At 43.3% G+C, this 22,990-nt stretch overlaps 1 protein-coding gene across 1 annotated transcript in view; it reads left to right on the top strand.

Annotated features, from left to right (window-relative positions):
- Positions 1-22,990, top strand: part of SMYD3 (SET and MYND domain containing 3) — a 655,697-nt gene that overhangs the window by 439,237 nt on the left and 193,470 nt on the right. The window contains exon 6 of the mRNA XM_075862906.1: positions 17,772-17,839. Within this exon, the coding sequence (XP_075719021.1) occupies positions 17,772-17,839 (68 nt within the window). The remainder of the gene's footprint in view (positions 1-17,771; positions 17,840-22,990) is intronic.

Below are 22,990 nucleotides of genomic sequence, written 5' to 3'. Positions count from 1 at the left end.
GTGCCACATAGTGTACCCCTAAATATAATAGCACCAAACACTGCGCGCCTGAATATAATACCACACACTGTAAAACACCATACACACAGCCCCCTGTACATAGTGCCACACACAGCCCCTGTAGATATTACACACCCCCATAGATATCGCCATACACAGCCCCCTCTATATATCACACATCCCCCTCGTAGAGAGCGTTACACACAGCCCCCTATAGATAGTGCCATACAGCCCCCCTGTAGAGAGCGCCACACAGCCCTCCCCCTCTTGTAAATAGCACCAAAAAGCCCCCCCTATAAAGAGCGCCACACACATACCACGGTGGATAGCACTACACAGCCCCCCCTTGCCTCACAGCGCTCCCCCTTGTATATAGTGCCTCACAGCGCTCCCCCTTGTATATAGTGCCTCACAGCGCTCCCCCTTGTATATAGTGCCTCACAGCGCTCCCCCTTGTATATAGTGCCTCACAGCGCTCCCCCTTGTATATAGTGCCTCACAGCGCTCACCCTTGTATATAGTGCCTCACAGCGCTCCCCCTTGTATATAGTGCCTCACAGCGCTCCCCCTTGTATATAGTGTCACACAGCGCTCCCCCTTGTATATAGTGCCACACAGAGCTCCCCCTTGTATATAGTGCCACACAGCGCTCCCCCTTGTATATAGTGCCACAAGGTTATGTACACATTTAAAAACTTTATATTATAATTATATATATATATATAGTATGTCTGTGTATCAGTGTGATTGATTGATTTTATTAAAAAATATTTTTACTTTTTGAGATACGGCTGCTTTGTATCCTGTATCCGTCAGGTCAGCAGGACTGACGGGATCAGTGACACGCAGGATCCACCTCAAATCTATCACATCTAAGATTATAATTTAGCGCAGGGCCCGTTTCACTGATCCCGTCAGTCCTGCTGACCTGACGGATACAGGATACAAAGCAGCTGTATCTCAAAAAGTGAAAATATTTTTTTAATAAAACGTAATTACAAAGTTGCACCAAACACACATTTTTATTAAAAAAAAATAAAACCGACGTTATTTTTGCGACGTTTTTTCCGTAGACAATGCAGGTTTCGTTTTTTATCGTTTTTATGCACACATTTTTTGCCATTTTAGAATTTTTATTCATAAAGTTTGAAAATAATAGTAAAAAAAGAAGCTTTTTTACGTTTCAGCTATTTTTTTTTGGTAATAACATTGTTTTACCCTAAAATAGACCTTTTATCTGTGATCGTCATTGTCTACCGTAAATTTTAATATATTACATGTCTATATTAGGGTAATTGGGTCAGCGCTAGCGTTACAACAATGATTGGCGGGGGGGGAACGTTTTTTTTGGGGTGGGTATTTTATGTGTATTTATTATTATTTATTTTTTTTGCACTTTACTATTTTTTATTACTATGTTCTGATCCTCAAAGGTCAAAAAAGACCTTTGGGGAACTTTATATCTACTTTCTCTTTGTTTTACACCATGTTTTTCCACTGTAACTGGAGCTGCACAGCAGCCCCAGTTACAGGGGAAATCAGCCCTCTCATAGTGACGATTGTCACTAATAGGGCTGTGCTGGGTCTAGTAAGACCCAGCAACAGTCTGCCACTAACGGCACCCGGCGATCATGTGACCTGTCACATGATCACCGGGAGGAATAGAGACAGCGCCGCTGCTGCTGTCTCTATTCCTGTACACAGCGTTCATTGAACGCTGTGTAAGAAGACATCGGAGAAGACAGAAGCAGCGAAAGCTGCTTCTGTCTTCTCCTCAGGGTCCCCGGCAGTCACTGACAGCCGGAGACCCGACATTCAGCTGCCCGATCGCGCGGGCAGCAAGTTAAAACCCGAGCCGTAGAAAGTCTATGGCTCGGGTTTTAAGCACCCGTCCCTGACCGCTGGCCGTAAAAATACAGCCAGCGGTCGGGAACCAGTTGGGCAGGAGGATAATCCTGTACTGACCTCAGCGCCGGTGACCGCCCGCCGGCTCTTCTCTTGCTGCTTTGGAGTAACAGAACAGCCGTCCGTCGCTGTTCTGTTACTCAATGGCGGAGGCCCGCACTGTCAGGGAGGCGTGTCCTACCCCTGGATCCCGGCGAATTCCCTGCTCCTCCCCATCTTCGGCCGTTAGCAGCGCTAGCGCGCTGAATAGATTTACGAGATAATGTGCGTTTCGGGCTGCCATGGGCCCCCTGGAAGCCTCGGGCCCCGGGCGGCCGCCCGAAACGCCCATATGATAATCCGCCACTGGTGGTGAGAGCAATTTATTAAATCTCAGCAGACATCTGACTCATTTAATCAGTGATACATCAGATATTTAACATATCAAACAGTTTCAATATCATGTGACGTTTACCGCATTATTTGCATAATCCATTGCAATAATATTTAAATATAGCCAGCGGCTTATAGTTTACATTATTAGAATATTTCAATATACTAATATCCCAGCAGACCAATACTAGCTCTGGCCTAACTTAGGGGACTTTAGGCTATGCATGAATATTTTCAGGTCGTTGCTTTACAAATAAGCAACCTTTATTCTCCTGATACTGGTTTGTTTGTCAGTTTTGTATTCATTAATTTGAAACTGTTGTTTTTCCAACAAAGCAAGGTCAAGAATTCATTAATGGGATATAAATCCTTATAAATTTGTAGGCCAGATTCTAAATTGTGTTTAAACAATGTCCCGAGAGGCTGAGAATTTGTCTTCTTCCTGGAAATGAATTAGAAAAATCTTTTTATTCGCAACAGGCAAAAAATATTGGTCAGATATCTGTATCAAATATTTCTGACATAGGACGCCCATTATCCCTTTAGTTCTCTCCATGCTTCCCGGTATATCTTACAATTGTGATTCAATCACTATGATGGCTTAGTTGAATGACCTGTTGACAAGGTATATGTATGTATGTATGTATGTATATAAATATATATATATATATATATATATATATATACACATACACATATATACATAAGTATAGGTAAAGTCCTAAAATAAATGAAAACATGAAAGAGAGCAAGGACATGCCCCATAAATCATGCAGCCACATTTTTATCTAGATGCAAACAGTGCCTAAGGGCGGTTTCAAATGCAGCATATTTAGGGAAAAAAAAACTGCAGCCAGATGTTAGCTTGAAATGAATAGGCAGTGGTGTAACTATAAGGGTATGTTCACACGGCGGGGGTCCGTAACGGCTGAAATTACGGGGATGTTTCAGCCTGAAAACATCCCCGTAATTTCAGCCGTACCGGCATGTGCAGGCGCTTGAACGCCGCGTCAATTACGGCCGTAATTAGCGCTGCTATTCATTGGAGTCAATGAATAGCGGCTCCAATTACGGCCAAAGAAGTGACAGGTCACTTCTTTGACGCGGGCGTCTATTTGCGCGCCGTCATTTGACAGCGGCGCGTAAATATACGCCTCGTGTGAACAGACAAACGTCTGCCCATTGCTTTCAATGGGCAGATGTTTGTCAGCGCTATTGAGGCGCTATTTTCGGGCGTAATTCGGGGCAAAAACGCCCGATTTACGTCCGTAAATAGGCCGTGTGAACATACCCTAAGGGTCGTAGTTACAACTTGGCCTCTAAGACTGGGGGGCCCACAGGGCCCCCATTGCCACACAGCGCTGAACGTGTTGCTGACCTGTGTCCTGAGGACGCAGATACAGTTGAGTTCAATGCTGGAGCAAGGAGCTGACGGCTCCTTGCTTCAGAATTCACTGTGCCATAAGCCATGAGTGGCTCGGCGCAGAGACGCACGATGTAATGATGTCATCGCGCCTGTCTGCATGAAGTCACTCATAGCACATGCCAAAGGAGGAGAAGGATCTCCTCCAATCATGCTGGAAACGGGGATAGGTAAGTAATTATTTTATTATTTTTCTTTTAGGCACATATGGCCTGGGTATGCTGGGTATAGGATGGGGGGCTGATATGGTGGCAGCTATAGGAGCATTATACTGTATTGGGCAGCTATGGGGAGCATTGTACTGTAGGGGCATTATACTGTGGGGGCAGCTATGGTGGGATTCTACTGTGTGGAGGGCAGCTATGGTGAGCATTATAGTGTATGGGGGCATTATACTGTGGAAGCAGCTATGGGGGGCATTATACTGTGGGGGCATCCATGTGGGCTTTTGGGCAAGGCGGGTAAGCATAGGCTTGCGCAGATGTCTAGTGGTGTTGGGTAGGGGGCCCAAGCTGAATTCTTGCACCAGGGACCAAAAACCTTAGCTATGCCCCTGTCAATAGGAAAACATTAAATGCACTACAAACCGTTCCTTTTTTTGTGGCTTTTTTTAATTCTGTATTGTCGTATGTTTTGTTTTTTGGCTCAGTGCATTTTTTCAAAATCGCAGCAAGCCTGGCTTGGTGTTTTCTCCAGCATATAGTGGAATTTCTTTTTTGTTTGCTTTTTTTAAGATAAAGCCTCTTAAAAAAAAAAAAAAGCATGTGTCAATGTGTGTAGCATTTTTTTATGATAAAATAATCGTGTTTCAAAGAGGAACCTTCGCTTTACTTGATCTTTTAATCGCACTATTTGCAATTTCAAAAACACCACCAAAAACGCCATTAAAAAAGCACCATTTTACGAAAAAAGAAAAGGTTTTTTTTTGTAAAAAAACGCCACACAGAAAGTGTGTGTAAAGGAAGCCTAATAAAGGCAAAATCAATAATGATTTCAGATGGGGATCAGAAAATCGATAAGAGATTTTATTAGCCTTTATGTGCCTTTTTCTTTAATGTAAATGTCATGTTAATAATTTATGTGGACAGCTATGAAAATATAGTTAGTGACCTGTCAAGTTAGAGTGCACATCATCTGCTTTACAGGATTTCATTAATAATGAAAGAAAATGAGAGATGCAGCATGCTACATACTGTAGCCTTCGTATCAGAAAAGATTATAGATGATGTGCGCATTTTGACATTTAACTGAATTTGTTTTACCAATAAAGGAACTGATTGTATGCATTTAAAGCTGCCAGTATGTCTTAAAGGCTTATTCCCATCTCAGACACCTATGGCACATTCGCACCTATATCAAGAACAGGGGTAACCTGACCTGCTAGCTGTCGATTCCAAACGGGGACTATGTGGAGAGTTGGCCACGCATGCGCACGGCTCTCTTTATTATTTTCTATGACAGGTACAGAAATTGCCGAATAGTAATCTCGGTATAGCGTTCTCAATAAAGGTGCGGGTCCCAGAGCTGTGAGACACATCTGTCTATCCTGTCTGAGATGTGAAAAATGCTTTATTGTTATGCATATTATCAATAAATTGCATTTGTTGACATTTTATTGCGATAAAAAAATATTAATTTGTTCTAAGTTACATGTGTGGTAACATAATAGAAAATAAATAAAATTGATATGTTAAAATCTAAAAACATTTACATTTACATATATTGGAATTCTGAAAACTATTTGTTATGTCCTTTATTAAGATGCCAAGCCTTAGGCCTCTTTCACACGACAGTGAAAAACGGCCATGTGATGGCCGTCCTTTTAACGGCTTTCACATGGCCGTTTTCAGAACAATGATATTCTATGGGTGCATTCACACGGCCGTTTTTTTAACGGCCCGTGAATAATGGCCGTCAAAAAATAGGACATGTCCTATTTTTGTCCGTTTTAACGGCCTGACGGCCCACATAGAAGTCAATGGATCCATTTTTAACGGCTGTCAATACATGTAACAACCGTTAAAAACGGATCTGTTACATGGGGATTGGCAAGGGAACTACTAGTTCCCTTGCTGGCTATCGTTGGCATACTCACTGTTGCAGCGCTTCTTCAGGTGTGGTCACTCGTCTGTGGTCACTCGGGTTTGAAGGCGCCTCGATGACGTCATCGCCCCGTCGCGCTGCCTTGCCAGATCCCGTGCAGACGAGTGACCACAAGTGAAGAAGAGGAGAGACGGCGCTGCTCTCGTGAGTATGTTGCTTGATCTATAGGCAGGCTGGTGTGGCATCTACAGGGAGGCTGGTGTGGCATCTACAGGGAGGCTGGTGTGGCATCTACAGGGAGGCTGGTGTGGCACGATCTACAGGGAGGCTGGTGTGGCACGATCTACAGAGAGGCTGGTGTGGCACGATCTACAGGGAGGCTGGTGTGGCACGATCTACAGGGAGGCTGGTGTGGCATCATCTACAGGGAGGTGTGTGGCATATACAGGGAGGCGTGTGGCATCATCTACAGGGAGGCGTGTGGCATCATCTACAGGGAGGCGTGTGGCATCATCTACAGGGAGGAGTGTGGCATCATCTACAGGGATGCGTGTGGCATCATATACAGGGGGCGTGTAGCATCATCTACAGGGAGGCTGTAAATAGTGTCTAGGTGAACATGTGACCTTCCTTTGGTTGTTTTCAGGGGGTTGGGACAAAAAAAGCCTGACCAATGAAATTCATCAGTTTTTTTAACGGCCATGAAAAACTGATGCAAAATGGATGTCAAACGGCCATTAAAAACGGACAGATGGACTTGAAATGGATGAAAATTTAGAGACAAACTGATGCAAAATGGCCATGAAAAACTGACAGTTGATCAGTTTTAAATGGACATTTTTTTTCACTGTCGTGTGAATAAGGCCGTAGGCTACATTCACGCGACAGTGGAAAAAAATGGCTATTAAAAACTGATCAACTGGCAGTTTTTCATGGCCGTTTTGCATCAGTGGGTCTCCAAATTTTCATCCGTTTCCAGTCCATCTGTCTATTTTTAATGGCCTTTTAACATTCTGGTTTTCATGGCCGTTAAAAAAACAAAAAACTGATGAATTTAATTTGACATTTCACAACTACGATCTAGATGATGCCACACAGCCTCCCTGTAGATGATGCCACACAGACCCACTGTAGATGATGCCACACAGCCGCCTGTAGATGATACCACACAGCTCCTATAATGACGGGTTATGGAGACAGACAGGTGAGCCCTAATCTACCCGCCACTCAGTCCCTGCCTACTTGCATGGCCCGTCCTAGGATATAGCGTACAACTGGGCGACGATCCCTACGCTCAATATGTGTACGACAGACAAACAGACAAGGGTACACAGAAGATAAGGGAAATGGGGCAGTTGCCCACAGCAACACCGTGAGCAACAGGAGTAGTGAACGAGCCGAGTCAAACCAGGAGTGTACGAGGTACCAAACGCAGAGCAGGAGCGTAGTCCGTAAAGCCAGGGTCAAAATGAAGCAAGGTCAATAATAATAGCAGGAGCAGCAGAGCCAGGAAACGAGAAAGAATCACAGGCAAAGACAAGCAGGAAATGAAGGTATAAATAGACCGAGGGCGGGAGCTAGAACCATCTGGCCAGGCTGTGATAGGTTCTCCGACTCCTGAGCCTACCAGCCTGAGTGGTAGCAGATCGAGTCACTCTATCAGACCTAGGAGCAGGTGCAGACTGATTAACCACGGGCGTCGACACAGAAGCTGTGTCTGGCAGATCCTTTACAGCTCCCCTGTAGATGATGCCACACAGCTTCCCTGTAGATAATGCCACACAGACCCCCTGTAGAAGATTCCACACAGCCCCCCTGTAGATGATGCCACACAGCCTCCCTATAGATAATGCAGAGCCCCCTGTAGATGATGCCACACAGCCTCCCTGTAGATAATGCCACAGAGACCCCCTGTAGATGATGCCACACAGCCTCCCTATAGATGATGCAGGGCCCCCTGTAGATGACGCCACACAGCCTTACTGTAGATGATGCCACACAGCCTTACTGTAGATGGTGCTACACAACCTCACAAGCCTTAGGCTACATTCACACGACAGTGAAAAAAAATGGCCATTAAAAACTGATCAACTGTCAGTTTTTCATGGCCGTTTTGCATCAGTGGGTCTCCAAATTTTCATCCGTTTCCAGTCCGTCTGTCCATTTTTAATGGCCTTTTAACATTCGTTTTGCATTTGTTTTTCATGGCCGTTAAAAAAACCAAAAAACGGATGAATTTAATTTTACATTTCATAACTACGATCTAGAGGATGCCACACAGCCTCCCTGTAGATGATGCGACACAGACCCACTGTAGATGATGCCATACAGCCCCCCTGTAGATGATTCCACACAGCTCCCCTTTAGATGATGCCACACAGCTTCCCTGTAGATAATGCCACACAAACTCCCTGTAGAAGATGCCACACAGCCCCCCTGTAGATGATGCCACACAGCCTCTCTATAGATGATGCAGGGCCCCCAGTAGATGATGCCACACAGCCCCCCCTGTAGATGATGCCACACAGCCCCCCTGTAGATGATGCCACACAGTCTCCCTGTAGATAATGCCGCACAGACCCCCTGTAGATGATGCCACACCGCCTCCCTATAAGTGATGCAGGGCCCCCTGTAGATAATGCCACACAGCCTTACTGTAGATGATGCCACACAGCATTACTGTAGATGATGCTACACAGCCTCACTGTAGATGATGCTACACAGCCCAGATGTAGATGATGCCACACAGCCTCAGTGTAGATGATGCTACACAGCCCAGATGTAGATGATGCCACACAGCCCCAATGTAGATGATGCCACACAGACCCCCTGTAGATGATGCCAAACAGACCCCCTGTATATGATGCCACACAGTTCCGATGTAGATAATGCCACACACACCTCTCTGGAGAAAGAACCACACCCTCCCCCCTCCCTGTAGTAATTTTCCGGGATTGTATCTGTAAATTCTGGACAGTCCTGGAAAGTTCACTTCCCGTTGACAATTATGCACAATGCTCCCTGTACTAGCGCCACAGTACCCTTGTAGTGAGCGCAACAATACCCGACATTTATTAATAAAATTCCACCTGAATGCCCTACACACTCACCGATGCAGCGCTATCTACAGGTGTGGTCTCTAGTCTTCACTGGTTCTGCGAAGGCGGCGAGATGTTATCGCGCCGCCAATAGCCAGCAAGGGAACCAATAGTGCCTCTTGAATACCCATGCCACAGATCCATTTTTAACAGTTGTTACATGTATTGATGGCCAAAAATAGGACATGTCCTATTTTTTGACGGCCAATATTCACGGGCCGTTAAAAAAACGGTCGTATGAATACACCCATAGAACATTATTGTTCTGAAAATGGGCATGTGACCGCAGTTCAAAAAACGTCCGTCACACGTCTGTTTTTAACTGTCGTGTGAATGTAGCCTTAGGCTTCGTTCACATCTGCGGCGGGGCTCTGTTCATAGGTTCCGTCTGACCTTTCCATTAGGGGAACCCATGAACGGAATCCAAATTGAAACAAACAGAAACCATAGGTTTCCGTTTGCATCACCATTAATTTCAATGATGACGGATCCGGTGCAAATGGTTTCCACTTGTCATCGTTGTGTAATGCTTCAGTAGTTTTGAAGGAATCAATACCGTAGACGACTGCGCTATTCATTCCGTCAAAATGACGGAACACTTAAACAACGGTGACAAACGGCAACCATTTGCACCGGATCCATCACCATTGAAATCAATGGTTCAATGGTGATGAAAATGGAAACCTATGGTTCCTACCTTAGATAGTCTCACTATTTTTCACTTGTTTAAGTCATTTAAATTACCTATTTTAGGAAATAGATTTTAAGATTAAAAGCTGTAAATTTATACATATAAAAAAAAAAGTTTTTTTTAAGTTAAAAATGTGTGATTTTTAATAATTTTAGAATTCTTATCTGGTACATACTGTTAATAGAGTTAGTAAACACCACTTCATTTTATGTGTATAATTGCAAGTCAAATACCAATTAGTAGTTATATACTTGAGAAAATGTTAATTATACCGTAGAAAAGTGAAATAATTAACAGAAAATAAAAATGTATTCTAAAAAATAATTACTCTAATGGTTTGAATAATGTCCAACATTGGTTTAGCATAATTCGGGATAAAAAAAACAAAAAAAAAACATTATGATGGTCAGTTCACACAGAGTTTTTCTACTCGTTTTTTGACGCGGAAATCACGTCGGAAAGCGCGCCAAAAAACGTCCAAAAATGCCTCCCATTGATTTTAATGGGAGGCGGAGGTGTTTTTTTCCTGCGAGCGGAAAAAACGGCTCGCAGGAAAAGAAGGGACATGCCCTATCTTCGGGCGTTTACGTCTCTGACCTCCCATTGACATCAATGGAAGACAGAGAAAGCGTATCTTGCAGCGTTTTTTCCCTGCTAAAAACCCCATTTGAACCCAGCCATACTGCACACCGGTAAAATTTCTCTATGTGCTTGTGTAGCTTTTATTTGGGGCAGTACAATAATATAACCAAAATATTATTCACATTTGCAAAGTTTTGGATAGTAACTGAGCATGGTAATTCTCATGAGCACAACACTATACAAAAAAAGATTGGCTTCATTCTGTAGAGGCAGCCATGTGGCTGCTATGAGGCCCCTGGGGAGAGTGAAACCAGGCTGTTTGGTCACAACCCCTTTGCTATTGGGTGGCAAGTACCAGTGCAGGACTCCCCTCCACAGAGGAACTGCACTGCATTGCTAGCAAGTAAGCGGGTGGGGGACTGGCCTGGGAAAGTCATGGAAATGACGTGGAAGAGGAAACAAAACCAAAATCAGACACTTTTCTCCTGGTTACAAAAACCAGCACCATAATGGGGGGCAGTGGCATAACTACCGCTGTAGCAGCCATAGCGGCAGCTATTGGGCCCGTGGCATGAGGGGCCCCCCCATGGCCGGAGGCTCCGCTAGCAGCTACTATGCCTGCTGCAGTGCGACGCCACTGAGCACTACGGCAGAGCAGGGATGTATCTCCCCTCTCTGCCATTAAAGGGGTTGTTCCTACAAAACCACAGGATAGGGGATACATGCGATAAGGGGAACGGGGGACCGAAATTCCCCCTAAGTTCTCCAGGAGAAAACTCAGACTTCCGGGGTCTGTGTCGGCAGCTCCGTAGAAATATATGAAGCATCGGTTGTGCTTGTGTGCATGCGTGACCAGCGCTCCTTTCATTTTTATTTAGCTGCCGGACACAGACCCTGGAAGTCTGAGGTTTCTTATGGAGAACTTCGGGGAACATTCGGTCCCCTGTTCTCCTTATCGCAGGGGGTCCCAGCGATCACACATGTATCCCCTATCCTGTGGATAGGGGATACATATCTTTTGTGGGACAAACCAGAGGGTGCAGGCCGGTTTCTTTTTTTTTTTGGGGGGGGGGGGTTGGGGCTGTATGGCGTTATCTACAGGGGGGGCTGTATGGTGCTATATACAGGGGGGCTGTATGGTGCTATATACAGGGGGGCTGCATGGCGCTATATACAGGGGCTGTATGGCGCTATATACAGGGGGGCTGTATGGCGCTATATACAGGGGGCTGTATGTTTCTATATGCAGGGGGGCTGTATGATGCTGTATACAGGGGGGCCGTATGGCGCTGTATACAGGGGGGCCGTATGGCGATATATACAGGGGGCTGTATGGTGCTATATACAGGGGGGCTGTATGGTGCTATATACAGGGGGACTGTATGGCACTATATACAGGGGGGCTGTATGGCGCTATATACAGGGGGCTGTGTGGTGCTATATACAGGGGGCTGTATAGTGCTATATACAGGGGGCTGTATGGCGCTATACACAGGGGGGCTATATGGCGTTATCTACAGGGGGGCTGTATGGTGCTATATACAGGGGGCTGTGTATGGTGCTATCTACAGGGGGCTGTATGATGCGATCTACAGCGGGGTGCTGTGTGGCGGAATCTACAGGGAGGCACTATCTACAAGGGAAGGGGTTGTGTGGCACTCAGGGGAGGGGGGGGGGCCCAGTCAAAAGTTTGCTATGTGGCCCAGTCTTTCCTAGTTACGCCCCTGATGGGGGGTCCACTTTGCTCTTTGGTATGGGCCTTTTTCTACCATGTACAATACTGCTAAAAATGATAATGTATTGGCCCATAAAACTTTTAATGGTTTTTCAGGTGAAACAAACAAATTAACTAAGTTAATAGCGAAAATATCCGGCGGGTGAAATGTTCTTTAAAAGACAAAATCACACCCTGCCTTAGAGAAGTATTTTGTGAAAACCATACCAGGCTTCTGAGAGTTAAATATTGTAGATGCAAATATCTCAGAATTTTATATTTTCGAATACCAATTATCTACCCCAGAGACTTTACAACTTCCCATTTTTGTGAGTGGGCTGTCTAAATTTGCTGCAGAAATCATTATATTAACTCTGAGGCTATGTTCACACGCAGTGGTTTCAGACGTAATTCGGGCGTTTTACGCATCAAATTACGCCTGAAAAAATGCCCCTAATACGCCTACAAATATCTGCCCATTGCTTTCAATGGAAATGACGATGTTCTGTTCCCACGAGCCTCTATTTTACGCGTCGCTGTCAAAATACGGCGCGTAAAATGACGGCTCGTCAAAAGAAATGCAGGACACTTCTTGGGACTTTTTGGAGGCGTTTTTCATTGACTCCATTGAAAAACAGTTACAAAAAAAACGGCCTTAAAAAAACGCTGCGAAAAACGTGAGTTGTTAAAAAAAAGTCTGAAAATCAGGAGCTGTTTTCGCCTGAAAACAGCTCTGTATTTTCAGACATTTCTGGTCACTGCGTGTGAACATACCCTTATGGGTTCTCTTTCTATAAATGGCCACTTTAGCTTACCACATGAATGGGCTGTCTGTTTTTCTTTTTCAGCTCAATGGAAAAAGCAATTTTGTTGCCCTCAAATAAACGTGTTATTTGTGTTTTCACACTTCTGTTCACGTAAAGATTCATTTTTGACTCCCAAGGTGTAACTTCACAATCTCTAATCCTATATAAACTTTTGAAACTTTTGGCATACTGTTCTAGTGAACTCTCGGCTAATAGGTTTTTAAGAGAGCAGGAATATTCTGCTTAAATGCCTCATTGCTTAGTTACTTGAAACATATGATGTTTTAGTGGTGAAACAATAAATTTTGATATAGCTAAGGTCAAGCAAACTTTTTTTAGGCATAAGCTGCCCACTTCAGAGTGTATTTTTGTGTATTTATAGTATAAGGATTTTCAAGTCTTAGGGTATGTTCACACGAGGTCATTACGTCCGTAATTGACGGACGTATTTCGGCCGCAAGTCCCGGACCGAACACAGTGCAGGGAGCCGGGCTCCTAGCATCATAGTTATGTACGACACTAGGAGTCCCTGCCTCGCTGCGAGACAACTGTCCCGTACTGAAAACATGATTACAGCACGGGACAGTTGTCCGGCAGCGAGGCAGGGACTCCTAGCGTCGTACATAACTATGATACTAGGAGCCCGGCTCCCTGCATGGTTTTCGGTCCGGTACTTGCGGCCGAAATACGGACGTAATGACCTCGTGTGAACATACCCTTACACTTAATAGAAATGTGACGATGTTACCTTATGCAGCATTGTGACCTTATATAGCATCATTTATATCATGAATAATAAAAACAATATTCATTGTACATTGGGAGGTTGAAAGCTGTGCAACATTGTTTGCTGTTCTAAATTTATTTCATTTTGTTTTGCAAAATATTCACATAAAAAAAAGTTTACACTTGCATTAGTGTGGTATATCAAGGTTTCCATTGTGCCTTCTAGTATTTTTGATGACAAGAATCTGGCATACATGTCACGGTTCCATTATAAACGGAAGCTAGGACACAGGGGCGCATCCATCGAGAGGTGGGCCCCGTGACTGGCCCCTTCAGTTCAGATCCCTCTCCCAGATCAGAAATACAGTATTGTGCAAAAGTTTTAGGCAATTGTGAAAAACATCTGCAAAATTAAGTAAGAATGCTTTCAAAATTAACAATTAACAAAATACAAAGTGAATGAACAAAAGAAAAATCTAAATCAAATCCATATTTTGTGTGTCCATCCTTTGCCTTCAAAACAGTATAAATTCTTCTAGGTATACTTGCACACAGTTTTTGGAGGAACTCAACAGGGACGATGTGTCAAACCTCTTGGAGAACTAACCACAGATCTTCTGTGGGTGTAGGCTTCCTCGAACCCTTCTGTCTTTTCATGTAATCCCAAGCAGACTCGATGATGTTGAGATCAGGGCTCTGTGGGGGTCATATGATCACTTCCAGGGCTCCTTGTTTTTCTTTACGCTGAAGATAGTTCTTAATGACTGTCACGGCGCAGGGTGTGGACCCACTGGGCCGTACCTCATAGCAGGATAGCAGCTGGCCAAATAGGCACAAAACAATGTCTATAGTCCAGAACGGGTACCTGAGTCAAAGTAGACAGTAGTAGTGACACGACTTGACTTTCCCTGTAGATGGCACAGTAGATGCAGCGGAAGACACGACTTGACTTTCACTGTAGATGTCACAGAGGGACGGTAGCACGGGATACAGGGTACAGGCAGCAGGAACAAGTAACACTGGGAACTGGAAAACACTAGACCACCATTTGCAAGACAAACTTTAAGTATACAACAATGCTCAGGCAAGGATCAAGTGAGCAGAGCCCCTTTTATAGTCCAGCAGCATTCTGGGCTAATTACTGATTAATGACAGCTGGACGCGTACTGGCCCTTTAAGGCCGTGTACACGCGGGCGCGCGCGCCCTTTGGGAAACCGTTCCAGAACCCGGAAGTGAGTGCCAGCGTCTCCCTAGAGGGAGATGCTGCCGAGAACACAGATGTTCATGGCCGGGGTCATCAGAGGGTAAGTTTGAACAATGGCCCTCGGCCATAGACGTTACAATGACATTGGCTGTATGTTTGGGGTCGTTGTCCTACTGCAGAGGAAATTTAGAGCCAAACAGATGCCTCCCTGATGGTATTGCATGATGGATAAGGCCCCATGCACACGACCGTATTTTCATCTATCCCGAAATACTGTCCATAAATACGGATCTGTAGGCATCCGTATTTCATCCATATATACAAAATACTGTCCGTAAATATGGTCCGTATTGAATCTGTATTCCATTCGTATATACGGGTCTGTAAAAAAGAGGAGGGATGCAAATGATGTCATCAGCATGTTGCATAGCAACGCTTCCGTAAATACGGACAGTATATGGATGCACATCCTTATACCGTCAGTATTTACGGAAGCTCCCATAGACTTCTATGGGAGAGTCCTTGCTGTAATTACTGACAAGAATAGGACAGGTTCTATAATTTTTTCAGCATGGACACCCATCAATAAAAATAATGGTGTCCGTGGCCAATAGAAATAAATGGGTCCGCAATTACTGCCAGTAATTACTGTCAGTAATTACTGATGAAAAATACGGTCGTGTGCATGGAGCCTAGGTAGCTGCCTGTGTTTCTCAGCATTGAGAACACTGTTAATCGTCACTAGATCCCCAACTCCATTTGCTGAAATGCAGCCCTATACTTGCAAGGAAACTCCACCATGCTTCACTGTTGCCTGCAGACATTCATCATTGTACCGCTCTCCAGCCCTTCGGCAAATAAACTGCCTTCTCTTACAGCCAAATATTTCAAATTTTGACTCATCCGTCCACAGCACCTGCTGCCATTTTTCTGCACCCCAGTTCCTATGTTTTCGTGCATAGTTGAGTTGCTTGGCCTTGTTTCCACATCAAAGTTATAGGTTTTTGGCCACAATTCTTCCATGAAGGCCACTTCTGGACAGACTTCTTCGAACAGTAGATGGGTGTACATGGGTACCACTGGTTTCTGCCAGTTCTGAGCTGATGGCACTCTTGGTCATCTTCCGATTTAGAAGGGAAGTAAGCACGATGTGTCCTTGATCTGCTGCACTAAGTTTCCTTGCCAACCACTGTGTCTACGATCCTCAATGTTGCCCATTTCTGCTTTTTCAAAAGATCTTGAACAGCACATCTTGTAACCCCAGTCTGCTTTTAAATCATTGCCTGGGAGAGATCTTGCTGATGCAGTATAACTACCTTGTGTCTTGTTGCTATGCTCAGTCTTGCCATGGTGGACCTGTGACTTGAAACTGTCTTCTACAACCTCACCTTTGTAGCAGAGTTTGCCTGTTCCTCACCCAGGTATAAGCTATTTACACAGCTGTTTTTGTTACAGTTAATGAATGTGTTATCATCTGTTTGGTATAATTGGTTAATCATACACATCTATGACTTTGTGCCAGTGTACCTAGAAGAATTGATGCTATTTTGAAGACAAAGGTTGGTCACACCAAATATTTATTTGATTTAGAATTTTTTTCTGTTCATTCACTTTGTATTTTGTTAATTAATAAAAAAACTAACACTTTTATTTTTTGAAAGCATTCTTACTTTTCAGATTTTTTTCCACAACTGCCTAAAACTTTTTCACAGTACTGTATCTAAAAAAAAAAGCTCACGGTTTCTCTGTTTTCTCTTGTCCCTAGATCCTCTCAGATAACCAAATCAGGCCCAGTCTGTGGCGCGGCGCATACAAGGTCCTGACACCAGGCAGAGTCAGGACATTCTATGCAATGCAGGACACAACGTCCAGCATCAGCACATTATGTGCTGCGTCGCATGTAACGTCCTGATGCTGCCAGGGAGAGACATATGTCTTGTATATGGCACAGACCGACTGATGCTTCAGTCTGAGGGGGATCCGGGTCGGGCCCCCTGCAGGCCCCCATTCTTTCCAGGCCCGGTCGCAGTCACACCTTCTGCGATCGTTACACCACTGCTATAATACTAGTTTGAATAGCGGTTTATAATAACAACTTTGGTACACCAATATAAAATTGCAAATGTTTAGACATAAAAACATATATATATATATATATATATATATATATATATATATATATATATATATATAAAAAACAGACATATAGAAGTCTATAATATATCCTTTAAAAGATTCTGTCCGGGAAGTGCATACTGCAATAGTCTTACAGTGTGCACCTCTGTGACGTGTCTGCAAATGGTGTCACCACTGTAAATGTGCTATTATAGTTGCCATTAGGCTTGTGCAGCCCTAAACCTGCTGTGCACAATAGCACTGGCAAATATTTGTGTACGTGCACAAAAATTTAAGCTGCCCCTGTTCTCAGCAGAAGTAGGAGCTCTCCCATAATGGAAGTGCACGCTTCATGATTATTGCAGTATACACCTCCTTGCCAGATTGAAAGAAATAATTTCTAAAGTTGACACAAATCGCTAGTAAAGTGAATTGAATTGGAATGTGACGTGTATCCCAAATATCTAAAAACTATATCGGTTACATAACTGAGCACTAAAAACACACCCATACTGGCATAATAGAAATAAATATTTTTTCTGAACTTTATCTACCTAGGTGGCAACATGTTCCAGGAACAGAGAACAGTATTTCATTTGAAATTATGCTGCCATATATAACCTCTAGAGTAGCATTTATTTTGTGTGGATTTATTTTCTTTCTAAGCCTTAAACATAATTAGCTGTTGTTAATAGAACTAGCCACTACATGTGCCAATTAATAAATGTATTGCTCTAAGCTTGCCCAAGCCACACAATTTGACTGCATCATCTTAACAAGCTCGAGTTTGTAAAGCTAGAAGTGCTCGGCTGACCCGCTGAACAGGTCCTCTTTCTCTCCACTGGTTAAGAACACTTTATTTTCAGTTTTTTTCTGCTGAATAGAACTAGTTTGCCCGTTGAGAAATGCTTGAAAAATTGCAGGAGACTGGAAGCCACGTGTGATACCTGGCTCTTTTTCCGGTGCTGGCACTGGGTGTTTTATGATCTTCTACAGCAATTTGCTGAATGCTTTAGACTTTATTTATTGCAGTTTCTTTTCCTTTAGGTCAAAACCCACTAATCCCAGATTTGCTTTGCTTGTTTTTACAGCTGACCTGTAACAGCTTCACCATCAGCGATGGAGAAATGCAGGACGTTGGTGTTGGCCTGTATCCCAGGTAATGCATAGACTGCCTCATTCACAGTGACTAAATTATTAGTTTTTCTATTTATTTTTTAGCTCTTAGGTAGCAAGCGGGATTTATACGGAGAAAACGACTTCCACTGTTAAATTACAAGGAAACGAGAAAAAAAAATAATTTCAAATTTGTTTTCAGAATGCCTCATTACCAGCTGTAGAAATTATTTATGTAGTCTTAAACTGATGGCTTTTTGTTTAAGTTTAGCATGTGGTTTTCACTAAGGATAAGAAACAAGTTGAAAGGTAAGAAAGGGGGCCCTAGTTTATATTTCATGAAGCATAGACCTACAGTGATATAAGCAGTACAGCGGAAAGAGAGATTTTCATTAGAACTAAATTCTAAACTTTCTCACAGCAGGCATCATGATTCAATTGTTACCACAATTCTCTTACATTATCCTGAGCAATCATTGCCAAAACTGAGTTTTCTAAAAATTCTTGTCTACCACATTTAATATTTTAAAGGAATTGTATTGTGTATTAAATTTTTATTTCATTCATTAGATTTAACTAGGTAGAAGAGAGAAATGCATCCATTATTTATGTCTTTAAATGTAGTTATTTGCTTTACTACCGTGTTTCCCCGAAAGTAAGACAGTGTCTTACTTTCTTTTTATCCCCAAAAGCCCCACTATGTCTTACTTTCGGGGTATGTCTTATATTTGAAAAAAATTGTCTAATTTTTATTTTTTTTCACAAACTTTATTTAACTGTTTTACATTTTTTTTTTTAGTCCCACCAGGGGACTTCACTATGCGATGTGCCGATCGCATATATAATGCTTTGGTATACTTAGTATACCGAAGCATTATTGCCTGTCAGTGTAAAACTGACAGGCAACCTATTAGGTCATGCCTCCGGCATCGCCTAACAGGCAGATGCTGAAGGCAGACCTGGGGGTCTTTGTTAGACCCCCGGCTGTCATGGAAACCCGACGGCGACCCGCGATTTGTTTGCGGGGGCGCCGATCGGGTGACAGAGGGAGCTCCCCCCTCTGTCAAACACATTAAATGCCGCTGTCACTATTGACAGCGGCATTTAATGGGTTAAACTGCCGGAATCGGCGCGCGCTTCGATTCCGGCAGTTGCAGCAGGAGCCAGGCTGTGTATAACAGCCGTGCTCCTGCCGCTGATCGCGTGGGTACAGTCTCAGTACCCGCGCCATCACAGGACGGATATATCCGTCCTCCTGCGCGAACTAGCAGCTGCTGAGGACGGATATATCCGGCGCGGTGACGTATGGAGAGGGGGGCGGCGCGGAAGTGGGCAGGAGGCGGCAATACCCCCGTGTTTTCCCGAAAGTAAGACATATGTCTTACTTTCGGGGTACGGCTTATATTAGCCGACCCCCCTGAAACCCCCGATACGTCTTACAATCGGGGGTGTCTTACTATCGGGGAAACACGGTATATTGTGCTTTATGGCAACTACAAGGCATGGGAGCTAATGAACAGAAAATTGTCCATAGACTAATAGTCTACAACAAGAGATGGAGTATAGCCCCCCTTCCAACAGATAACAGGGAGTGGCAGGGGAGCTGCATACGGAGCCTCATCTATGTGTGTATAGTGTTGCCATTCTGACTAATTTAGGACTCCAGCAGAGTTGTCATGCTAACATAGTGTCCCCATACAGTATCCAAATAACACTGCCTAAAGTACCCTTATTATGTCTCAATAAAATGTACCAATATTATGCATAAAGACAGTGCCACAATCCTACAGTGCCCACATTCTAGCGTAATACAATGCCCAAGTAACAAGTACTTCTCTCATACAATGCCTAAATAATATCATACAGTCCCCAAATAATAGTAAACACCACTATACAATGCCCAGATAATAGTGCCATAAACTGCTTAAGTAATACCAGCGCCAAAATCATTTCCCTGCTACGTTGCAGCAAAATATCCCTAAAACAAATATTTTATTTTATTTTGCTTACAGTAAAATGGTACTTTTTTTTTCTAGTCTTCTACATAGAACTATGCATCGCTTACTATACCTTTGAAATATTGGGTAGACGGGGGCATTCTTCCTGTGAGTCAAGCAAAACTGTTCTGGGATTCTGGTCTCCTCATAAAGGCGCTGTAAGAGGAGCCTAGTTAGTGAGATGTCCGTGAACAGCAACTAGCCGACCATATTCTTCCTTATAAATCGCTGAGACATGGCTGACTGTGTAACGCTCTGATAAAATTGCCACATTTTCTGACCCTAGACTAACTTTTTGGTGGACCACTGTGGTAGAAACTGATGACAACTAATGACAACTGATGGTTTTGTAGTAAAAAACTGAAAAAGCCTGATGGCAACTGAAATATTTTTGCATCAGTTTTGCATTAAGTTATAATCATTTGAGAGACAAAAAAACTGACGCTGATGCAACTGATATATGCGAACGCACCCTTCACATCAGTTGACTGCGCTATTGATTCCATCACAAACAACAGAGGACAAACAGAAACCTTTAGCAATGTTTCCGTCACCATTGAGATCAATGGTGATGCAAACGGAACCTAAGGTTTCTGTTTGCCTTTCCGTTGAGGGGTTAACGCGCAGAAAACCTCAGTCGGAATCCTTCAACGGAAGGGCAACGCTGATGTGAACACAGCCTAAGGCCTTATTCGCACGAGCCGTCACATGGACCTATATAATTCAATGTGGCCATTCAAACAGCCGTTGCTTCAATGGATCGTGTGATGGGTCCATGAGAAAATAGGACGTGTCCTATTTTTTCAGGCTTCACACATCCCTCCATAGACTCGAGTCTATGGGGAATGCGTGATATGGCGGATGCATCTCGGACATGAATAACTGCTGTTTTTCACGTCCGAGATGCGCAACGCCCGTGTGAATCTGGCCTTACTTTGCCTGCATTGTCAGTGGTTCATTTATGGTGCACTTTCTTCGCCCTTATCAATCTGCCACAATGGGAATTGCCATATTAGCTTACAAAACAAATGACAATACTGCAATACTACATACTCCTTCTTTCTTTATCCTTACTGCCTCGATGTCCTCACTCATTCTCTAACCAACTGATCTGACCGGTTATGAACAGTAAATATCTATTTAATTATTTGTCTAATGTGTATGATGTCATTAGATCAGGAAGATAAAATATTCCTGTTGCTAGTTTTGGGCAGCTTGTAAAGTCAACACAATTATATAGTGTTCATTTTGAAGGTCTTATTTAGCACAAATACTACAATAAATACCACTACTACACTTTTTGTATTTGTAGCATTCTAGTGGAGTATTTTTAGCATGGTCAATTTTTGGTAATCAGTAAAGCATATTGTAAGTTACGATTTCACATTTTTTTTCCTTTAAATCATTTGCATGAAATATCTGAAATGAATAAGCATTTGGGTCTTCGCACATTAGAAACCAATTTTAACATTATGAAACAAAAAGGAGTCTAACCACTCGAAGATTCAGGCCTAGGGTTTTTTTTTCTTTCGTTTTTTTATTCAGGCCATGCTTGGTAGCTATTCTTTCAGCAACACTACTAACAATTTCTGGTGACATGAAAACCTCACTTCAGAGCTATTGATATAATCATCTTCATATGAGAAGCTCTGCTGTGAGAATGAAAAATGACTTTTGTTCTCTTTGCCATGTTCTCTTTGCCATGATGTAAGACATAATAATTAACCATTTATTGACCTGAATACTCTGTATCTTTGTGTGGAAAAACATAATCCTTTTTACTTTGCTCGCCTAATCAATGAACATGTCATATGTAATATGTCATATGTAATATGTCCTAAATGTGTTCCCATGTGAATGTATAGGTTTAGCTTTCGATTTTACAGCACGTAGCTGTGGATGGAAGTGGAAGAGTTCAATCTGGCCCTAATAAGCTCTGATGTCCCTCAGCTAGTCCTTGGTTAGCACCTTGAGAAGGGTGACTTACCCTAGTTAACCGTGTATCACCATATCAATGCATCTTGTTCAATATATAGCATTAGACTCATTAGAGAATATTATAAAAATGCTTGCAAAACAACAGTGTATGAATCTCCTGCTATAAACGGATGGTTTCTGTGTGCTTAATAGGGCCAGACTGGAGTCATACGTTGATGCTCAGGAAAACAAAGTATTGTCCCTGAATTTCTGCATTAAGACTGATCTAATCATTTACTTAGGCCGTTATACAGTATGTATGTTACAGCCAATGGGGATTTTATTTATGGACATACTTGACATGGTGATTTGGTTTTGTGTTGATGTTTCATGTCATATAAATTATTGACTAACCTGTCTTTTATCATAACACAGAGGCGGGCATTTTGGCATTTTTCATACCTCTCTGTTCCCTAAAATCTCTTCTGAATCACATTGAAAATAATTGGCTTCATCCGTTCAGTTAGTTTATACTTTTTTTCTATTAAGGATTTGAAGGCTATGAACACCTTTGACAAAAAATGATTTGTACATATGTTAGCGGTCAACTTGAGGTCAAAATGTTGCACTAAGTTTCAGGCTGCAATATCAATTACTTCAGATTCAGACAACCTGATATGCAGTCTGCAACCTGCTCCTAGTTTCAAACCTGGCTCACGTGGGTTAATCCCTCTCCATAATAAACTTTGTATGTGAGTTCTCTGATGCTGCTGCTTTCAGTGGACTCTCTAAGCGGCAATCCGATTGGCGCTGGCTAACCAAAGATGTGGAATCCAAGTGACGCCCTGGATTTCACCCTTTAATCCCTTTACAGGCATCAGGACTTCTCTCCAGGGAGACCTCAGGTTGCAGTCCATGTGATAGTCTCTAAATTGGCGGCGGGATGCAGCAAACCAAGTCTCATGTCCGTGGCTGCGGGCTGTCAGCTCCGTTCTTCCCCTGACAGCCTCAGCCACGAGGAGAAGCCAGCGCTCGCGTCTACTCACCAATGCTGGATCCTGTAGTTTGACCGTACTTTGACCCGTGAGTACTCTGGATTATAAGAGGGGTCCAGCCCCCTAGTTCTATGCTTGAGCTTTGTTGTTGTATTCCTAGTCTGTCTTGCAAATGGCCCCCTAGTGTTTCCTGCTCCCAGTGTTTCCTGTTCCTGTAACCTGTATCCTGATCTAGTGCCGTGCTTGCTGTAGCCGTGCTGTGCTGTATTCTACACCTGACCTGCT

Source organism: Rhinoderma darwinii, chromosome 4 (genome assembly GCF_050947455.1).
Source record: "Rhinoderma darwinii isolate aRhiDar2 chromosome 4, aRhiDar2.hap1, whole genome shotgun sequence".
Lineage (NCBI taxonomy): Eukaryota > Metazoa > Chordata > Amphibia > Anura > Rhinodermatidae > Rhinoderma > Rhinoderma darwinii.
The sequence above is the reverse complement of the archived record's forward strand: the minus strand, read 5'-3'. Positions and strand labels throughout refer to the sequence as shown.